The sequence below is a fragment of the Lepus europaeus genome, chromosome 8 (assembly GCF_033115175.1).
Source record: "Lepus europaeus isolate LE1 chromosome 8, mLepTim1.pri, whole genome shotgun sequence".
In the NCBI taxonomy this organism is placed as follows: Eukaryota; Metazoa; Chordata; class Mammalia; order Lagomorpha; family Leporidae; genus Lepus; species Lepus europaeus.
Genome location: NC_084834.1, coordinates 55,168,006 through 55,187,214, shown reverse-complemented (window position 1 = coordinate 55,187,214; position 19,209 = coordinate 55,168,006). Strand labels below are relative to the sequence as shown.

Genomic DNA, 19,209 nt, shown 5'->3' with positions numbered 1-19,209 from the left:
CGCTGCAAACGGTGGCTGAACGTGTTATGCCATGCCATACCACAGTGCTGGCCCCAATAAATAAATCATTTATTTAAAATCTCCCAATTGTCTTTTTGTTATAAACAGCATGTGCAACTTTTGCGTACTATCTTTGTGTAGGGGCCTCACAGAGAATTAAATTATTACAAAAAAAAAGGAAATGACTGTGAAAAGGACATGGATGCACTTATAATTTTATGGTACAGACCCTCTCTGTCTTGGTCATAAATGTCATCACTGTCTCGATTCACTCCGTGGCTCTGGGCTCTGACTACACCCTAGAATCACCAGAGAGGTTTATGAAACACCAATGCCCAGGCTCTCTCCTTAAGACATTCTGATCTAATTTTAATGAATTACTCAGCCATATTTTTATAAGCTCCTCCAAATGACTGTAACGCATACCAAGGCTGAGAACCACTTGCCAATTTGTTGAAACTTACTGGCTAATTCATGTGAATTCAAGTTCATTTCAATACCATCTCAAAGAGATCTCTTTCAGAATTTTTTGAGGCAGATGCGATGACCATGTGGCTACCACCAACCTTTGTATTATCCCCCATTTAACCCCACTGGGAGCAAGGGTCAGACTTCATTAGGTGGAAGTCTTTATCCTATTTAAAATCTCTCTTCTTCACACCAGCTCCTCAAAGGCCCTCTGCCTCCCTCTATCCCCCTTCCCTGCTGGGTTTCTCCACTATTGCTCCATAGTATTTTACTATCTCATTTAGAATGAATAAATACAGGAAAGATAAAGTGAGAAAAAATCTTGATGTGAATGGAATGGGAGAGGGAGCGGGAGATGGGAGGGTTGCGGGTGGGAGGGAATTTTGGGGGGTGGGAAAGCCATTGTAATCCATAAACTGTACTTTGGAAATTTATATTTACTAAATAAAAGTTTTAAAAAAGTGAGAAAAAATAAAATAATTTGTAACTTGTGTGGGAAACCTTTTCAAAATAGTACTCCATTTTGGAAAAAGGTTTTTTTTTATAAAAAGGCTTCTTTAGAGTCTCATTAATGGATATACGGGTGCTTTGAATTGTCTATCTTTGTAAGAGGGGAAGAGATATCATATGGAAGAGTTTGGGTTGTATAATTAAAGAATATCAAGGGGTTTTATTTGCTGCTTAAAAAAAGCACTGTAAACAATAAAAACCCAAAAGTAGAAGTTTTCTCTAGAAAAATATTTCTACTAAAATTTCAATAAGTGGGAAAATGTTTCCATTTTTATCTTCCAAATTTCAGACTGCTGAAGGCCAATTTCAGAAATAAAGAAGAGATATGGTAACATCTGATAAAAGGATAAGGAAAATTTTGCATAGAAATCCAGAGATCCATGAGAAACCATTAGAGAAAAAAAATCAATAGCACACAAATTGCATAATAAAAAGGCAAATTATGTGTGAGAATTAAAGCCCTATGGGAGAACTCCAATGCCAGCCACTGCAGAAGCTTCCAGTTCTTTCTACAAATATTTAATCAGTATTTTCTTTGTTCAAGGCATCAGTATACAGCAATGAACAAAATATACAAAAATCCTGTCTACTTGGAGCTTATGTTCTAGTGGAGGACAGAGACAATAAATACGTAAGTGGTTTTAAAGCATATAAGTCAAGGGTGGTAACTTCTATGGAGAAAAATTACACAGAGGTGTTTGGAATGGTTGTATTGCAATTTTAAACAGGGGGTAGAGAGGACCTGGTGTAGAAGATGACAGTGAGGAAGCTCATGAAGGAGGTAAGGGAAAAGACCATGTGGGTATTTGGCAGGAGAGCTTTCCAAAAAGAAGGAACAAAAGTACAAATGGGGATGGGATTTCTGCCCAGCAAATAAGCTGCTGGGTGGGATGTGCATATCCCTTATTGGAGTGCCTGTGTTCATGTCCTGGCCCTACTCCTAGTTCTATCTGTCTACTACTGCACAGCCTGGGAAGCAGCAGGTAAGGACTGAAATACCTGGGTTCCTGTCACGCATGTGGGAGGTCTGGGTTGAGTTCCCAGTTTCTTACTTCAGCAGGTCCCAGCCTTGGCCACTGAGGAGAAGCGGAGAATAACTTAGTGGCTGGGAACTGAGCTTGTGTCTGTCTCTCGCTGTGTGTATCTGCCTTTCAAATAAATAAACATCTTTTAAGTATGAATTCCTTATGTGGGCGTGTTCCTGGAATGCTGGAGAAAGGAAAAATGCCTGTGTGGTTGGAATTGAGTAAAAAGAGTGAAAATGAGGTGAGAAAAATAGGGGTGGGAGGGGTACAACCAGGTGGCCCTTGTTGTAGGATTTGTGCTTTACCCAGAGTGATGTGGGAGACATTGGAAGGTTTTGTGCTTAGGGATTACATAGTATGATTGGTTTTTAAAAGGAACATTATGGTTGCATTGCTACAAATAGATTTTGTGAAGAGTCGAGGACAAAGGCAGGACAACTCTTAAAGTGTCACAATCATTTGAGAATTATGGGGGCCTCAAACAAAGAGGAATCTGGGGGTAGTGAGAAGTTAGTCTGAAAACAGTTTACTGGCTTTAGTAGTAATTGGATTAAACATACAAAAGAAAGATATGCTAAGGAGAACATTAATGAACAAATCATGTGTTTGTTTCAGTTCAATTTTGCAAACATTTGTTTTCTAATATATGTTATTTGCTATAAATGAGAGTCTTCAAAAGGTTTATGGAAATATTTATTATAGAAAATTATGTATGGATTTTTAAAACTTTCCCCCACAAATAAATGTATTTAAATTCAATGTCTCCATGAACTTTTTAAAGTAGTTTCACATGCCAGCAAGATGTAGTTCCTTCTGCCAAGAAACTTACATTCTGGAAAAGGGATTACATGTAATATAAATCAATAAATTTCATAAATTATGTTAAATCTAATAATCAGAGTATGCCCAAGCTCTGAAAGTGGAAAGGGGTTAACACTTTCACAAAGACAAACTAAGAAAGTGATGGAAATCCTGAAGATGTGGCTAAGTTGAGTATTGATGGGCTCACAAAGATTTTCTGAGCACCAGGAGGGGATGGAGAAGTATATTCTAGGGAAAGAAAGGTTATTGCAAATTCAGAGTCACAGGGCAATGAAACAGCATGATGTGTTTAGGAACCAGAAAGCAGTTTGGAACTGGGAACCAGTTTGGATTGGCTAGAACGTGAAGTACAAGGTGAAGATACACTGCGAGCTGAAGAGGAATAATTGATAACAGGTCTTCCCTGCTCTGCAGTTGTCCTGGGCTTTCCTAAAGGGGAGCCAGTGAAAGATTTTTAAATAAGGGAAAGTTGTGATCAGATTTAAGTTTTATAAAATATCATATGAGTGGTTACACAGAGGTCGACTGGAAGGAGTAGAAGATGAGAGAGACTAGAAACCTAATGGAACATTATTACAACCACTTAAGCAAGAACTGAGAGCCTGAACTAAGTTGATGGCAGTGGAAGTGAAAAAGATAGATTTAAAAGATAGAAATAAAAAGTCCCAGGGACCAATTGGCTTTTAGTGAGGGAGAAAGCAGACTCTGGGAGGCTGGAGAGATGTGATGCCACTGATTAATATTAAGCAATTATTGAAAAAAGCAAATGTCATGGAAGTGTGGCCTGGGATACAAAAATGGAAACCTCCAAGGAATTGGCCCTGGGAATTATCAGAGGCCTTACTTTTAACTATAGATTTAGGAATCAGCCACATGGGGGGACATTTGAAACAATAGGAATACATTTGAGTGTCAAGAGAGAGGTTTAAAGTGAAGAGCTGGCTAAGAACAGAAGCCTCAGGAACATCAATTTCCAAGGAGGACAGTAAAGCAAAAAACAGTGATTCACCCTGAGAATGTATGGTCAGAGAGGTGAGACAATAAGCAAACAAAAAAGGAGCCTCCAAAGTTAAAGAAGAAAAAAGGAGGGAGCAGTCAAGGTTAGCAAAAGCCATGGTACTATCAAATAAGGTAAGGATATAGACATATTTGTGAATTGGGTAATTGGGAAATAATTGTTGATGGGACAGTTGATTCCATAATTGGGTATGGGGTAGATAGAAATCAGATTTTAATGGTTTGAATAGTGAATAGGAGGTGAGAGAGTGTAGACACATGTATAGACTATTCTTTCAATGAGCTTGGTGGTGAATATACAAACCCTCTGTTCAACAGAAAGTGAGGCCATGCCTTGACTCAATTCCAACCACACAGGCATTCTTCCTTTCTCCAGCATTCCAGGAACATGCCCACGTAAGGAATTCATACTTAAAAGATGTTTATTTTTTTAACTATAGTTAAGTGGAGGAAGTGTCATATCCAAAGCTGTGGCAGATAATGAAATCCAAGTGAAGTTAGAACATGACTTTCCTAAACCACAAAGGGGAGTTTGAAAGGGTCTTCGAGCATGAAGAACCAGAACCAATGTCTGAGGCTGGATTAGGGGACCATGGATAAGACATCTAGGTCAGGAGTTTGTAGACAGATACTCAAAAGGAATGAGCAGGGAGCAAATGTGGTATACGCTATTGAATCTGTAGCTCAACAGCCTGATCAGGAGTCCAGGTTCAGTGAGAAAAGAAGTGAAACTAATACACTAAGCATATGGAGAGAGATGCAGGCATGGGTTCAGGATGTCAAGACAGATACAGTAGAATCTAAGAGTAGCAGGAAGTACTTTCATATATGTGAAGATTTCGCAGAGAAGGGGGGTAACTGATGAGTAAAGTTTGGGGTCTGGCCATGGGTGAGGATGACAGGACAGAGTAGAAAGAAGATATAGATTCTCAGGCCTGAAGTTGCAAAGCTGATGAAATCCTTCCTGTGGACACTGAAGTCATCTAGGATGGTGGCATAAGTTGGATTCCTTGGAAAGAGCATGCCTAAGACCTCACTGAACATGGAAGAGTGACCAAGCGATGAAGATAAGAGGACAGAGAAAGCTAGGCAAGATCAACTTGAACCTAAAAGAGAGCTTTGCACCTGAGTGGCATGTAGTGGTGGAAGTGACCATTGGGAAGAATATTTTCAATGCCTCCTTGACCTGCTGCACACTGGGAGAGCTACTACAAGAAGTAATATCCTTGAGTAGGGACAGGAAGTGGACAATTCCTTTTCAGTAAAAGCAGGTTAGGAGAGAAGACCATCATCACCATACCCACCAAAAAACTATATGCTCCCAGAAACTAAGGATTATCTTTTATTTTCTACTAGGACTATAGAATTAAGGATTTACAGGGAATCACAAAAGACAGTTGTACTGACTGGATAGTATTTAATATGATCACGTCTTAAATAAGAAGCCATGGACATAAACATTTAAAACCAAATATATAATAAATAATCATTAAGTTATAAGGTACAAAGTTCATATAAAAACTAAATTCTCAGATGCAAATGTAAATGCAACAGAGCAATAATATAGAATAATAATGCTACAATTTTATACAAGTGTCCAAGGAAGACACTTTTGGCTAAAAGTAAAAGTCATGATTAATTTTCCCTGAATTTCCATAACTCCCATGACCTACAACGATTTCCTGCCTGCCTGCCTTCCTGCCTTCTTTCCATCCTTCCTTCTTTCCTTTTTCTCTTGGAACAATTCCCTTGTTCTTGCAGTGAGCATTGCTACAAATACATTGAAATAATGTTGAGTAACAGAACATCAGACTCAGTAGAAAATAATACTCAGAATTATGGTCAGATGTTCCTATAAGAGTATCCTGAACTTTATATACTTATAGACATATAAAGCTCTTAAAAAAAAGAAGAAGAAGAAAAGCAGACTAGACTTTAGATTTTTAAGTCCAGCACCCTACAGATAATAATATGGAAACCCGAAAAGGTTGATCACTTGACCATGACTTCACAGCCAACAATATTTCAGATCTCCTGTGTCACCATCCACAGATAAACAGTAATGTTCTAGGGATTATCCTTCTGTCAATTTTAAGAACTGGCTAAGTCTTGAACACTGAGCAGCAAAGATGGAGCAGTTCATGTCTTCTTTCTTCATCTTGTTTATTCCAATGCATTGCATTTCCTGCAGTCTTGATGGGATCTTTACCTAAGTTTTTAAACTGTGTTTAATGAAGGTTCTTCACCAATGCCCCATTAAGTTATTTTTACTTTTAAGGTAGAGACCCTGGGAAAGAGGACTACAACAGAGATTTTTTTTAACAATAAGCACACCAAAATAAATATGCTATTTTAAATATAAAATCACAGTGTCAAAGAAATCAACAACTATAAAGCCAGACAAGAAATACAGACTGCTTCTGTCCCAAGTCATCTTTGTGCCTGCTTTATCCCAAGAACCTGGGCTGGCACCATTTGATACTTAAGTAGACTTTAGATGCATATTATCACCATTAGATACATATTTACATGATTTCTTTGTAAGACCATACTGTAAGTTTTTTAAATCATTGAGATTTGATCACATAATTGAACTATATGTTCAATTTTCTTCTCAGAATATAAAGCATTTCCAATCCCACATCTTCTCATACACTCAGAGTCATTTTAACAATAACAGATTCTCAAATAGCTTATATATTCTAGTGAAAATTTTATTTTTCTAGAGTTTTTAAACTTTATATTTAAACAAACTCTGCTGGAGTTAATATGAAGTGGCAGTTAGAGCGGGTTGCTTGTTTTCACTAACCACAGGTGGAAGATTGGGATGTTTTGCAGAAGTCTGTTTTCAATTAGGATAAGATGCTGGTCCCTTGATTTGTCTCCTGATTTTGATTTTATATAGGTGAGTGAATTTGTCTTATCAAGAGCATACAAAGTGTCTAAAATACTAAACATGTTTTGAAATCCCTTGATACCAGAATTTCATTTTTAAAAGAAGGGAATAAAAAGGAAGGAAGAAAGAAGGAGACACACATATGGAGTTATTGGCTCATTCATGATATAATCACTATAACAATTTGAAAAGAGAGTTATAAAACTTTTTAAATTCTGTTTGGTTCCAGAAGACTATCTGATATATGTCCCTGTATAGCTTTTAATGGCTATTTCCACAAGCTTAAAATATTAGCTTATTCAGGGACTTACGGGTTGGGGGAAGGTAATCCTAAATGAACTTTTTAATACTCTAATGCCATTTCAAAAAGAAAAGACAAAGAGGCTATCCCATAAATACATTCATATCTATAGTATTTAAATATTTTGATAAGCCCAATAAAGAACCTTTTTTGTAACCATGTGGTAAAGTCATCCCCCAGTATGTAGTAAATTACATACTTAGATGTTAGACATTCTGAGATAAAACGTAAACTCTTCAGATAAAAGGTTTTAGACACTCGGTTTTCATTTCCTTAAAAGAATAAAGACTTTGACTTTTCATTTTGATCCTAGACTTCTATATTTTCAACTTGAATGAAGGTATGCACCTTTTAAGGATAATCATAATAAACCTCATTCTTATGGTAATCAAGATCAAGATTTACTGTAAGATCAGTAAGTTCCTGAGCTGATTTTTAGGTAAAACTTTTGGCTTTCTCCAACCAAGAAATGTCATAAGTTGGGGAATAAGATAAAAGGTAAATTTCACAAGTCACAGAAATCCATACCATCGGAAATCAGGCTCTAAAATAAGTACATAGGTTTTGCAAGTTGACCAACCACAGAGCATATGGATGGAACTGAATTATTGTATAGTAATTTGGAGAAAATAATCCTGACTTTCCACACTGACATGAGTTTTTTTTTCCTTCACTAATGTGTTGGACTCTTCTACTTGGAACACCAAGAAGCAAGTCTCATTATGGTATTAGAGTATGTAGAATAGTGTCCAGCTTCAAGTTAGACCCACAGGACTCCTCCTATCCCAGATGTTCAAGGAGATGCTGGTGAATCATCTGTGGAGACAGCACACTGTGAGTAACCCAAAGAGAAGACACAATCTAGAAACAAAAAGATGAAGTTGAAAATAAAACATCATTTAAAGTAGGTACCTTTTGAAGAAGTGATTTCAGTCTTTCTAGGAATTCTTTAAGGTTTTTTTTCTCATATGAATAACACGAAGGACATGTCTAAAAGAAAAAACAACATTTCTCTTTAAAACTGTTTTTCCTATTTAATAAAATGTCCACTTATATTTCTTCCAGTTAGAGACATAGATTGTGTTCACTGAAAAACATTAGGGAAGTCCATAAAGTTGTTCAGAAAATAACAAAAGGAAAAATTCCTTGTAATCTCATTCCCAGAGATAATCACTGCAGCGTTTTGATGTTTGTCCTCCTGGTGACTTGGTTTACTTTGCACTGGTTGATAATTAGCTTTTTAAAAATATATTTAACAGATTTAAAGCTCTTCCTAAGTGTTAAGTGTTCTTCAAAAATATGACATGTAGTGGTTGTTGTTTTTCCACTGAGTTTGATTGATAATGTGAGTTATTCATTATATTGGGTATCAGCATGGCTCACAAGTTTGCATATGAATAGATAGGAGGTTACCAGGGTCCCAAAAAACTAGGGACTATTGAAATTCCCCAACCAAATAGTGCTGGTCACCTATTTAAACTCAATACTGACTTTGCTATGGTATGCACAGCAATATTCTTTAAGAGAGGACAGTAAAGTGAGGTTTATCTTGGTTTCTTTAAGTTATTGCCAGGAAACTAGAATATAGCTCCTATTAAGAATACATTATGTATGACCACTTAATGAAAGGAAAAATTTCCTAGCTCCTAATTATAATTGGATTCTTTCTCTAATTACTTCCTCACTTTGGGAAGCCATATTGACATATTCTAACTACCAAGGACATTTAGAAAATTCTAGTTGGGTTGCTGGGCACTTTCAAGTCTGTAGACTTAAAAGAAGTCACCTTACTTCTGGGGCAGACATTGGAAGCTCAGTGTGTGTGTGTGTGTGTGTGTATCTAATAGACAATAAGTTAATACACATTAATAAGATAATAATAAGTTGATAATAGTTAATAATTACAAATAAGGTAGATGACAAATGACAATCTTACTGGTCTGTGTTTCTGTGTTTTCTTTGACTTTGAGCTAGGTAGTTTCCTCTTCAGCTGCTTAATTAATGAGCCTATTCTCTTTCCATTGTCTCCTGCATTTGCAGGCTTGAGGTTGGCCTTCTGAAAACATGAAAAAGCTGACTGCTCACAGCCTTTCTGAAAGAGAGATAATTTGTAAATGTTAACAAAATTTATTGAGAAAGTTTAAAAATCACCTTACAATCCTGTTTCTGTATCATTGCAGGTCGGATCACATTCATTTCAGCAGATAAGTGAAGTTTGACTTTACTCCTACTTCGTCTTTGAGCTGAAGAGACAGAGGTGCCTGCATCTTGGGGAGGAAGGGACATTTCTCTGCCTCACAGAGAAGAGAGAAGCTACCCTACTTTCTTACAGTCCTTTATGCCTAATGCCACACTGAGGGCCATTTTGAGGTCTAGGTGATGGGCAGAACCTTTGTGTTTTGCAAGAAAGAGGTAGTTTGCTTTAAAAACATATTTGCTGAATGATAAGGCTCTAAAATTACACTGTGACTGGCGGAAGCTTTGGGTAAATTATACTGTAGTCTAAGAATTTTTATTAACCGTTTGTTTTGTCTCTTTAAGTACAGAAAAGTGTCTATCAAAGACATGTTGTGAGCAGTGAGTGAATGCTCAGTATATATTTGCAGAGTGAATAGAGGGGGTGAGTTACAGCCCCCGCCCCCCTACTTTGGGAAAAGGAAGTGGGTACCTACCTCTGATGGCATATTCTAAGATTCAGTACACTGGCCATTGACTACACATGACAATTCCACAATCCCATTCATAGTCTCAGGTCAGCTGGGGATTCTACCTGAACCAAGCTGTCGAGGAACAAAATCTGAGACTCGTCCAACCCGTGAAAGGGAAGACCATTTCTCAGATGGTAAAAGCAGTGTCTCAGAGAATGAACAAGAAGGCAGAACGAGCATCAAAAACTTGTCTTTTAGTTTGGTCAAATAACTAGTACATGGTGAATAAGCCAAAATCTTAGCCATCAAACTAAAAGGAACTAAAATTTATTGGAAGAATGAAATTTATACTGACTCACTGAAAACCTTTTAATGCTGATCTAAGAGCTTGTATCCAAGCTACTTTTCTCTTTGTCAGTGTGTATATGTCATGCTGTTTTCCCCCTGAAGTTGCTGAGTATCTTTGTTTCACTAATGTGTATGGAAGCTGCTACCTTATAACCAACTGAAAACCTCAATCCCTCCCAATCCCTACAAATGCTGTCCTATACATAACAAACCTACCTGCATCTTCCCATGGACCACCTGCTGAAAATAGCATCTGGCGTGCTTTGCATTTTCCAACCCGTATGCTTACCCAACATGAATGTTGATTAATAACATGCATCTTTAAGACACAAACTCATCAGTCTTGCTTTGCATATACAGCCACAAGCCGAGAACCAGCTTATCTGGTTTCCTCATATCAGGGCAGCCTGCCTGTCACAGGGCAAGGTGGCGTCCTTTCCGTATGATTGCCAAAACGCTTATTTAATAGAAACTATTTATAAATGTTAATTATAGCACTTTTTTTCCTTGAAAACCACATGTTCATATTTGTTGAAATTTTTTTCTTTTCTCTTCTTTTTGACCACAACCGGCTTAACTTACTGGAAAAAAATAATATTCATATTTAAAGAGGTAAATTTTCCAGCTGAAACTGAAAACACTAACTGCTTCATCCGTGATGATCTGAGAAACCAGCATTTCTCACAGAGGCCCGTTTTGCTGAGTTAACATTTTCATGTGTATGTTGAAAGAAAATTGGGTTCCAAAGAAGTAAAAGGGCCCTACAGAAGCAACCAACGCCCTGGAAACAAAATTGCCAGGAATGGTCAAGACCAAGCTGCCTTGCTGGAAGCCTCTGAGTGGCAGCAGAATGTTACGCCCCTGTGAATATGGCTGCATGGCCTCTTCTTGGTCACCTGTGTTAAAAGACAAGAGTGTTTTGCTTTGTTTTGTTCTGCAAACAGCACTGTGTGATCTGGAAGACGAAAGTGCTGGATTTAGCTCTAGATGCACATCAAAGACAGCCTCAAAGAGGAAAAGAAGTGAAAGAGCTGTCCCTGCTAACTGCCAAGGTTGTATTGAGGAGAGGAGTGGAGAGCTTAACCTTGATCAGGCAGCCTCAGGTATTGTGTCACGCAGCTCACAGGATGGCCCAGGTTCACGTAGAGCACCGTCTGGGAGCATAACCATTGCTTTCCTTTGCTATGCCTTGGTCTCAGCAGACTCCCCGGGGCAAGGTTTTGTTTCTCTATGCCTGAACACATGAGAACCTGAGGAGTTTCCTGCCTCACACTAGTGTTGCAGACTAGAGGGAGCAGTAAGGAAGTCAGGCATGTGTGCAAGAAACCCCACCTCTCCTTAACCAGAGAATGCATGACGTGCTGCTTTTTCTAGGGGGCACACTTGGCTTTGTTGTTTAGCAATTGAATATTTTAAATATTTGCTTTCTTCAAGCCTATGTTTAACCAACTTACTTTTTTTTTTCTTTTGCAAAGAAAGCCCTGAGCATTTACACTAGGAAGCCCTGCTAACTGGGCAAAATGTCCATTGTCTCACACACAAACTAGCTTTGTATCAGTGTTTCTCAACAGTGACAACATTGACATTTGGGATGGACAAGTCTTTGCTGTCAGAGCTGTCCTGTGCCTTCTAGAATGTATAGCACCCTCACCCCACCCGCAGTTATGACACCTGAAAGTTTGTCCAGACAATACCAAATGTTCTCTGCAGGGCAATCAGCCCCAGTTCAGATCCACTGGTTGTAGGACTTGGGGGTAGGGAATGGCTGGCAAGGCCATTTTGTAAAGACCTTAGGTAATCACTAAATAAATGCAACACTTAAGTGATTTTCTCTTCATTAAACTTATTAAATCTCTTAACAAACCCTGATTTGGTGGTAGCCCTGAAAAACTTGTTATAATGGTAATGTGTCCTTGAACTCTTTTCTTTCCTCCTGAGTTTGCCTGCCAGTATAGCTTAAAGATTTTAGCTATACCATTACTAACTCGTATCATAGGCAGCACTGCTTGATCAGATTATCAGACAGATACAGTGCCACTGAGACAAACTTCTGTCATTGTGATGTAAGATCAAAAAATATATCTTTCAGTTTAGAAGTATATAAAGGAAAGGCACATGGGGTCATTTCAAGTTAGAAAATGGGATATTTTCTTTCTTCTTTTGCAAGTTCAATTGCAATTAGACTTACGTTAGGAAACTCGGGAAAAGACTCTAACCAGAGTGGTTAAACAGAGTACTTGAGATGCTGAAAATGTATGCTTTGATGATTAGGCACCTTGATTAAGGTGGATAGCGAGTAAAGCTGCTGCCTGCAGTGCTGGTATCCAATATGAGCACCAGTCTGTGTCCTGGCTGCTCCACTCATGATCTAGCTCCCTGCTTATGGCCTGGGAAAAGCAACAGAAGATGACCCAAGTGCTTGGGCGACTGCACTCACAGGGGAGACTTGGATGAAGCTCCTGGCTCCTGGCTTTGGCCTGCCCAGCCGTAGCCATAGGGGAGTGAACGAGCATGTGGAAGATCTCGCTCCCTCTATCTCTCCTCCTCTCTCTGTAACTCTTTCAAATAAGTATATAAATCCTTAAAAAGAGAGGGAGGGAAATAGTCTCACTTATTGGAAAAGTCTTTCCTACAAGCTGAATGTGCTACTTTCATTTTTAGATGCTGCTTATTAGAAAAGGACCTAGTAAATGAGAGCAGTTATGTTCAGAGCTAGAGAGTGAATTTTAGAGAAAAGCAACAGTTGTGACTCACTCACTTTCTAAACTTTTACACATAGTCATTTACAGTAATTGTTTTCTTTGCAATATATCTTCATAAGTCCCCCCTTTCTACAGTCCTAATTACGGGTAGCACTTTCATGGTTATCCTAATTTGTGCAATTAAAGGACTATGACAATGAAAACATCTCCCCAGTTGCTTTTATACCCTGAGGGTACCAAATCAGAAGACCAGATTGAAGAAGTAACTAGGGAAAAAGATCCACAGACAGCACTCTTCAACTATTTGCCAGGCTTCTCCTCCTAGGACTCTTGTGGATTTAAGTGACTCAAGAAATGGACTGAAATGTTGAAAATGGTTCTTTAAAGACCTCACTGAAGGCGAAAGACAAGACTCACTGAGGCCAAGGTACATTTGAATTGTATTCTGAAGGGGTGCTTTGGCTACTATGCTACCATTCCTCCATGCTGTCCATGCAGTCTAATTATTTCACTTTCTTTTTAGTTTGTTACTCAAGGGTGAACACTGCTTCTTCGGGGATATATCTGTATTTCTTACATAAGATTACAAAGAGGCCTCCAGAGCTTCTTACAGTCTCACTAACTATTCATTATTCAAAACTGTTCATAATATAGATTGCTAGTTTTGTTATTCTGTCTCAACAATTCTACTTAGTTGTACTCTTAGAGATATTTGAAGATAAATATTTATTTTATAAGGAATGTAATATAGCATTTTATTGCTTTATTTGTTGGTAAATGAATATTTCATGAAAATACAAATAAAATTTTTACCAATTATGAAATCTGTAAATCATTGAAATTAAGTATATTCCTAAATTAAGTATATTCCTATTAAATATATTCCTAAATAATCATTCTAATGCCTTTCTTATGGGCTTAAAAACTTATATCAAATATATTTTTAAGAAATAGATTCAACTGTCTTACCTGTACATCTTGTGGAGCAGGTAGAAAATCAGGGTCCTAAGAGCAAAAGAAAATTAGTTCTGAGTTATTTTTATAAGTCAAAAGTCTAGTTGCATGTTAACTGAAGAATATTAATTAAGTTTCATTGTGACAAGTATGGTCTTACCAAGTCATTCACATCACTTTTCAGCTGATCAACAATATCTATAAGTTGATGCATTCTAATCATGTAACGATCTTGCCCTTTGGAGCTTGATTTATGGGCCACTGTCCCCAAGAAGATGACCATCAGACAGATGACTATCCTTTCCATGTTGCCAGCACTGGATCTCGTGAGAACAGCAGTGGGAAGACCTTGATCTCGTTTTCACTTCAGTTTGACTGTGAACAGGTTGTCAGTAAAGCTACCTATTTATTCATCCTTCAAGGAGAGGTAGAGCCCTCCCATTGCAGCCTGGAAATCTTTGTAAAATGGATCAATGTGAGTAACTCTTTTTTCTTTTCCACTGGCTAGGTATACGTGTGCATGTGCTAACGTGTGGGGGCAGGGATTGATGGAGTCAACGAAATATGCCCCATCTGCACCTTAGACAGGAAAAAGAGAGAGATGGGTGAATTCCAATTTTCAGCATGAATCAAGAAGTATGTGTGTGGTAAACAGTAGGTACTACAAGACTTCAAAGAAGTAAACAAAAACACTTTGATCTCTTTTTCTTTGCATCTCCTGGCATCTTACCTGATCTCTCTGACAGTCATAAGAGCACTTCAATAATGAGTAAAGTGGCATCAAGTTCTTGCAGAACTTTTCCTGAGTGTAATGACTGTGTCTTTTGACTGAAATAATCCAGTATTCCATCATAAAGTAGGAGGAAAAGCTACCTTTTAGGACATTTTAAGTAAAGAGGGTATTTTTCTAAATAGCAGGAATATTTTAGGTTCTTACCAGATTTCAAGCTTTTAAAATAGAATCTGCTCCCAACTCACCAAACCATTTTTAAATAAAATTGATGTTGGCTTCTGACATTTCACTTAACAATCTGATTTACAAATATCTTAGAGGATTCTAAAGGTCTTTATAGAAAATTCATCAAGATCTCCCTCTACCTTCACTAGAAAAAAAAAAAGAAAATTCTCTAACACCCATGCCTTCTATATAATGTGTCAAGTAAATGAATATAAAGTGCTAATACTAATTCTTGCCCAAAGCAAAAAATATTTTCAAATAGCAACATAAAACCCATAATTGATTGTTTTTCTCTTAGGGTAATGTTACTTATTTCTGTTAGATATGAATGCTCTGGTTATGAGCAGCACATTTCCAACTGCATCGATGGCCAGGCAGAGATTAATTAAGGACTCAAAAGTCCAGAAATTCTTTCATAATTTTTCTCTCTTCTGCTTCTCTTGTCCCTATAACTCTTCACCCATTTGAGAAAGTTGAATAAAATATTCTAACCAGAAAGAGTGTTATATCACACTCAGACTTTACAAATAATTTTCTTACCAGTTTTATTTATTAATTTATTTTTCATCCCTTTCATTATATGCGTATAGCTATGCTTTATTCTAGAATGTTATGTAGCCAAGATAAACTGGAGTTTGGACTTGATTTGCTGTGAAAATTGTAGTCTTTTATCATGAAATAGCTATTCAGGAGTATATAGGTCTGGCTTCATACCATGGATAAAAATTCTTACAGTACAATCAAGACATTTTCCCTGTGACCATTAAACTCTATAGGAGAGAGTTCTGTGTAAATTTATGAATGCATTTGGAGTAAGCATTGCCCCTTCCCACCTCAACATTGCCTGCAAGGTCTTTGTATCCACTTTCCTTATCTACCTAAATAGTGTGTGTCTATTTGAAGACTAACCACAGTGGTTAAGAGCTCAACTTCTAAAGAAAGTGCTTGAGTTCAAATCCAAGCTGTAACAATTAATAACACATGTGATCCAACATGTTATTATAAAGAAAGATAAGTATAGAATATAATCATGGGGTTGTGATAAGGATTGGATTAAATATTCCATGGAAAAGGGCTAGGTATAGCACATAATAAAATCCTAGGAGGTTTGCACGCAGATCCTGGGTGAGGGTGGAGAGAACTTGAAAAAGCCTAAAAAAGCTAAACTGACCCATGGAAGCAAGAATATGGGAAGGTCGGTGTTCAGCCAATCACATGGGCATGACTGTACGGGTGATAAAAATGTTGAAAATATTTCATATTGCTTAGATAGAATCACTGCCGTCAGCCCTGCCGTGCCTCACCATGATGCCAGATATCCCAGTCCCTCGTTGAGATCTCTCAACTCTCTCTACAATGCATCAACCAACATACCAGGCATCTCCAGGCTTGTGGTCCAGCTATGTGACCTCAGAGAACCAGAACTCTTGCCTTAAGAGATTTATCAATCATTAAACATTTTGAAGAGCATCCCTGGTGTGGGAGACTAAATAGTGGCCTCCCCAAAGATGTCCACATCCCAATTCTTGGAACCTGTGAATGTTTACTTATGTGACAAAAGGCACCCTGCAGATGTAATTAAATTAAAAGTTTTGCAGTGAGGGGATAAGCCTGGATTAGCCAAGAAGCCCAATGTAGTCACAGGGTCCCTTTGAAGAGAAAGGCAGGAGGGTCAAAGTCAAAGAAGCAGATATAATGACAGAAGCAGAGATTGGAGTGATGTGAGGTCAGAAGTTACAGACAACAGGCAGCTTCCAGAAGCAGGGACAGGCAAGGAACAGATTCTCCCCCTGAGATCCCCAGAGAGGAGACCTGCCCACGCCACACCAACCAGCCCAGAAAGCTTCTGTTACAGTTCTGACCTTCAGTACTCCAAGATAACAAACTGCTGCTGTTGAAAGCCACTTCGTTCATGGTCCTTTGTTAAGGCAACAAGAGTCAGACCTGAACTTGCAATCTCTACTCTTGGAAAAAAGGGAGACAGAGTGGACAAGAGAGGAAGGGGTGAAGAGAGAAGCGGTGAAGCCTGGGATTTCGCTGTGCCTTCCGGGGTTCAGGTAGAGAGGACAAGGAGGTGTAAAGTTTGGTGTAGCTGCCATGTAGGATGGGACTTGGCAGATGAAAAGGTGTAAGGAGGACTTTCAGGAAGTCTGGTGTACGTGCGCTAACAACTTCCTAACCCTGAGAAGCCTTCACTGAGGATTGACAGGATGTGTCAGGGTTATGAAGCCTCGTTTGCCTTCATCTGAATTTATCACTGTGTTGAGATGGCCTTCTTGTGGGCACAAAGAAGCCCAGATTTCCTTGAGCCACATATGCACAGCACATTATTCTGTGCTTAAGAAATAGTAACCTTACTGCTATCCTTACAGCCTTGTTTCACTGGAGGCTTGACAGCTATTTATTCCTTAAATTAGAGTTAGCTTTAAAATCTGAACACAACTAGTCCTACTATAATGCTTGTTTGGAAAATGAGAATTTATCCTAAAATGGGATTAATAAATCAGGGAACAATGAGAATAACAAGGAATTGGGGTTTGTTTATTTGCAGTTTCATCTGCAAGAAATGTTACATGAATGCAGAAAAATGTCCAGCTGAACTGAGCCATATAAATGCACAAAATCTCCAGCTGACTGAGCTCACCATGTGGGTAATGAACCCCATTTATTCATGTCTTGTGTCATAATCTTATATTCCTCCTTTGATACTTCTCAATAACTTACAAACTGCCCTCCTTCTACTTCCATGAGAATACTACAGGTATGTTTCTAGGTAAAATGCCATATCTTTATTAGTATTTCTGTATTTCTGAACCATTCAGTATGTCTAAAAATACTGTCCTTTTAAAATTAGTTTCCTATCTTCTTCCACTTTTTATTTATTTACTTATTGATTAGCAGAGAGACAGAGAGAGGAAGACAGAGGGTTCCCATCCCCATTTTCAAGGGCCAGTGCTGGGCCAGCCCAAAGCCAGAAACTGGGAACTCAATCCAGTTCTCCTGCATGGTGGCAGGTTCTCGACTGCCTGAACCATCACTGCTATCTTCCAGGGTCTGCACGGGGAGGAAACTGGAATTGGGAGCATAGCTAAGATTTGAACACAGGCACTCCAGTATGGGATGTGGCCATTGTAATTGCTACGCCAAACACCCACCTGTCTTCTTAGTGTCACTGATAAAAATGTTTGAGTGTCGTACCCTTAACCTCAACTTCCCCATAAGCTGGTGGTTTTTCATTGTGTGATTTTTGTATAGGACAGTGATTTCTAGTAACAAATGTCACATTATAGCAGAACCGATGGTTTTTACCTGCTACTGCAACACTTGAGCCTCATCAACAACTCATTGTATCCAGGTCAAAAATCAAGACTAGAAAGGGAAAGAGACTTTTTAAAATGTATTTCTTATTTCTGTATAAGGTGTATCCATGCTAGATACTTAAAAATTCTGGTGTTACTCCTTCCTTGGCTACTTCTGATGGCACAGGGTGCTTCTTTTGGGCTCTATGGATCCCCAGGATGCTATAAATATGCTTCAGTTGTCCTTAAACTTCCAGGATTTATTTGTGAACTTTTGTATCTCTATTTTGGAAAGAGGGAAAGCTTCTATTTCATCAGTTTCTCAAAGGCAATCTCATGCAACCACTGTTTTTTTTTTTTTTTTCCACTCTCCAGAGTCCTCCGTGAAGGGCCACATGGCCACGTTTCTTCAGCACAAGCACACAATTGTGCGGCTTGGAAATGTCTGCACAGGAGAAGCCATGCTGGTGTGGCAAACATGCCGCTCTGACTTAACTCCCACGTTGACTTGGAACCTGAGGGCGAGGTGTTGAGTTTTACTACATGTGTTCTTTCCAGGAATATAACTGAGGCTGTCACTACGAAACCTTACTCATCTACCCAAGGGGATTCATAGACATCTTCAATAATTTCCTCTAGCGGACCATGCCTATAGATGACACCTGGTCAGGACAAAGGCCAGGAAGCTGAAGGAAAGCTTGCAGCCCTGGAGGACAGGCTGATGGTAAGAGCAATACAGAGAAGGAGTTGAAGTCTATAAATGAATAGTTGTGCATGAAGAAAGCCACGTTGGGTCTAAAATGGTGCTGGACGCTATTTGTCCCAGTTCCCATGCCCTGTCTTCGTAGTTCCTCCTTATGACCTCCTTGGGTCCAGTACTCCTTTCTGCTTTCACCTGCTTTGGCCTCCATAGGTAGAATCAGATGTTCTCCATGGGAAACTCTGGAGGGAGAGGGCTCCAGACTTAGAGTGATATTTAGTTATAACACGTACCCCTCCTGCCCACTGATGCTATTCAGATGGGTGGCTTTGCTCTGAGCTGGTATAAACCTTGTATAGGTCTGCATCTAACTGAAAGAAAAATTCCCTATGATAATTCATGGCAATTCTGTCATTTCCAACAGTGGTCAGGTAGGTAGCAGAAGAAAACATCCTAATTCATTTTTCTTGAGGGAGAAAAATCAAGGAGGGTTCTCAAGGAGTTTCCAACATCTACTATGTAAACCTGCCTTGAACTCTCCTATTATTCTCTTTTGCCGTT

The 19,209-nt window shown here is 38.6% G+C and overlaps 1 protein-coding gene across 1 annotated transcript; it reads right to left on the bottom strand.

Moving 5' to 3' along the window:
• Window positions 1-7,819: 7,819 nt before the first annotated feature.
• On the bottom strand, window positions 7,820-14,010 carry IL21 (interleukin 21). Its single transcript, XM_062198894.1, has 5 exons — window positions 13,852-14,010; window positions 13,707-13,742; window positions 8,976-9,131; window positions 7,952-8,029; window positions 7,820-7,855 (listed from the first exon to the last, which is right to left on the bottom strand). The coding sequence occupies exons 1-5, from the start codon at window positions 13,996-13,998 to the stop codon at window positions 7,820-7,822; spliced, it is 453 nt and encodes a 150-aa protein (XP_062054878.1). The 5' UTR covers window positions 13,999-14,010.
• Window positions 14,011-19,209: the final 5,199 nt, after the last annotated feature.

What these genes read in the sequence shown, in the direction of transcription:
- IL21 (XM_062198894.1), bottom strand. Translation starts at nt 13,998, where the DNA reads ATGGAAAGGATAGTCATCTGTCTGATGGTCATCTTCTTGGGGACAGTG. An exon ending in CTGCTCCACAAGATGTACAG is followed by an intron (nt 9,132 to 13,706) that starts GTAAGACAGTTG and finishes TCTCTCTTTCAG; the next exon opens with AAAGGCTGTGAGCAGTCAGC. An exon ending in TGAAATCACTTCTTCAAAAG is followed by an intron (nt 7,856 to 7,951) that starts GTACCTACTTTA and finishes CTGTCTCCACAG; the next exon opens with ATGATTCACCAGCATCTCCT.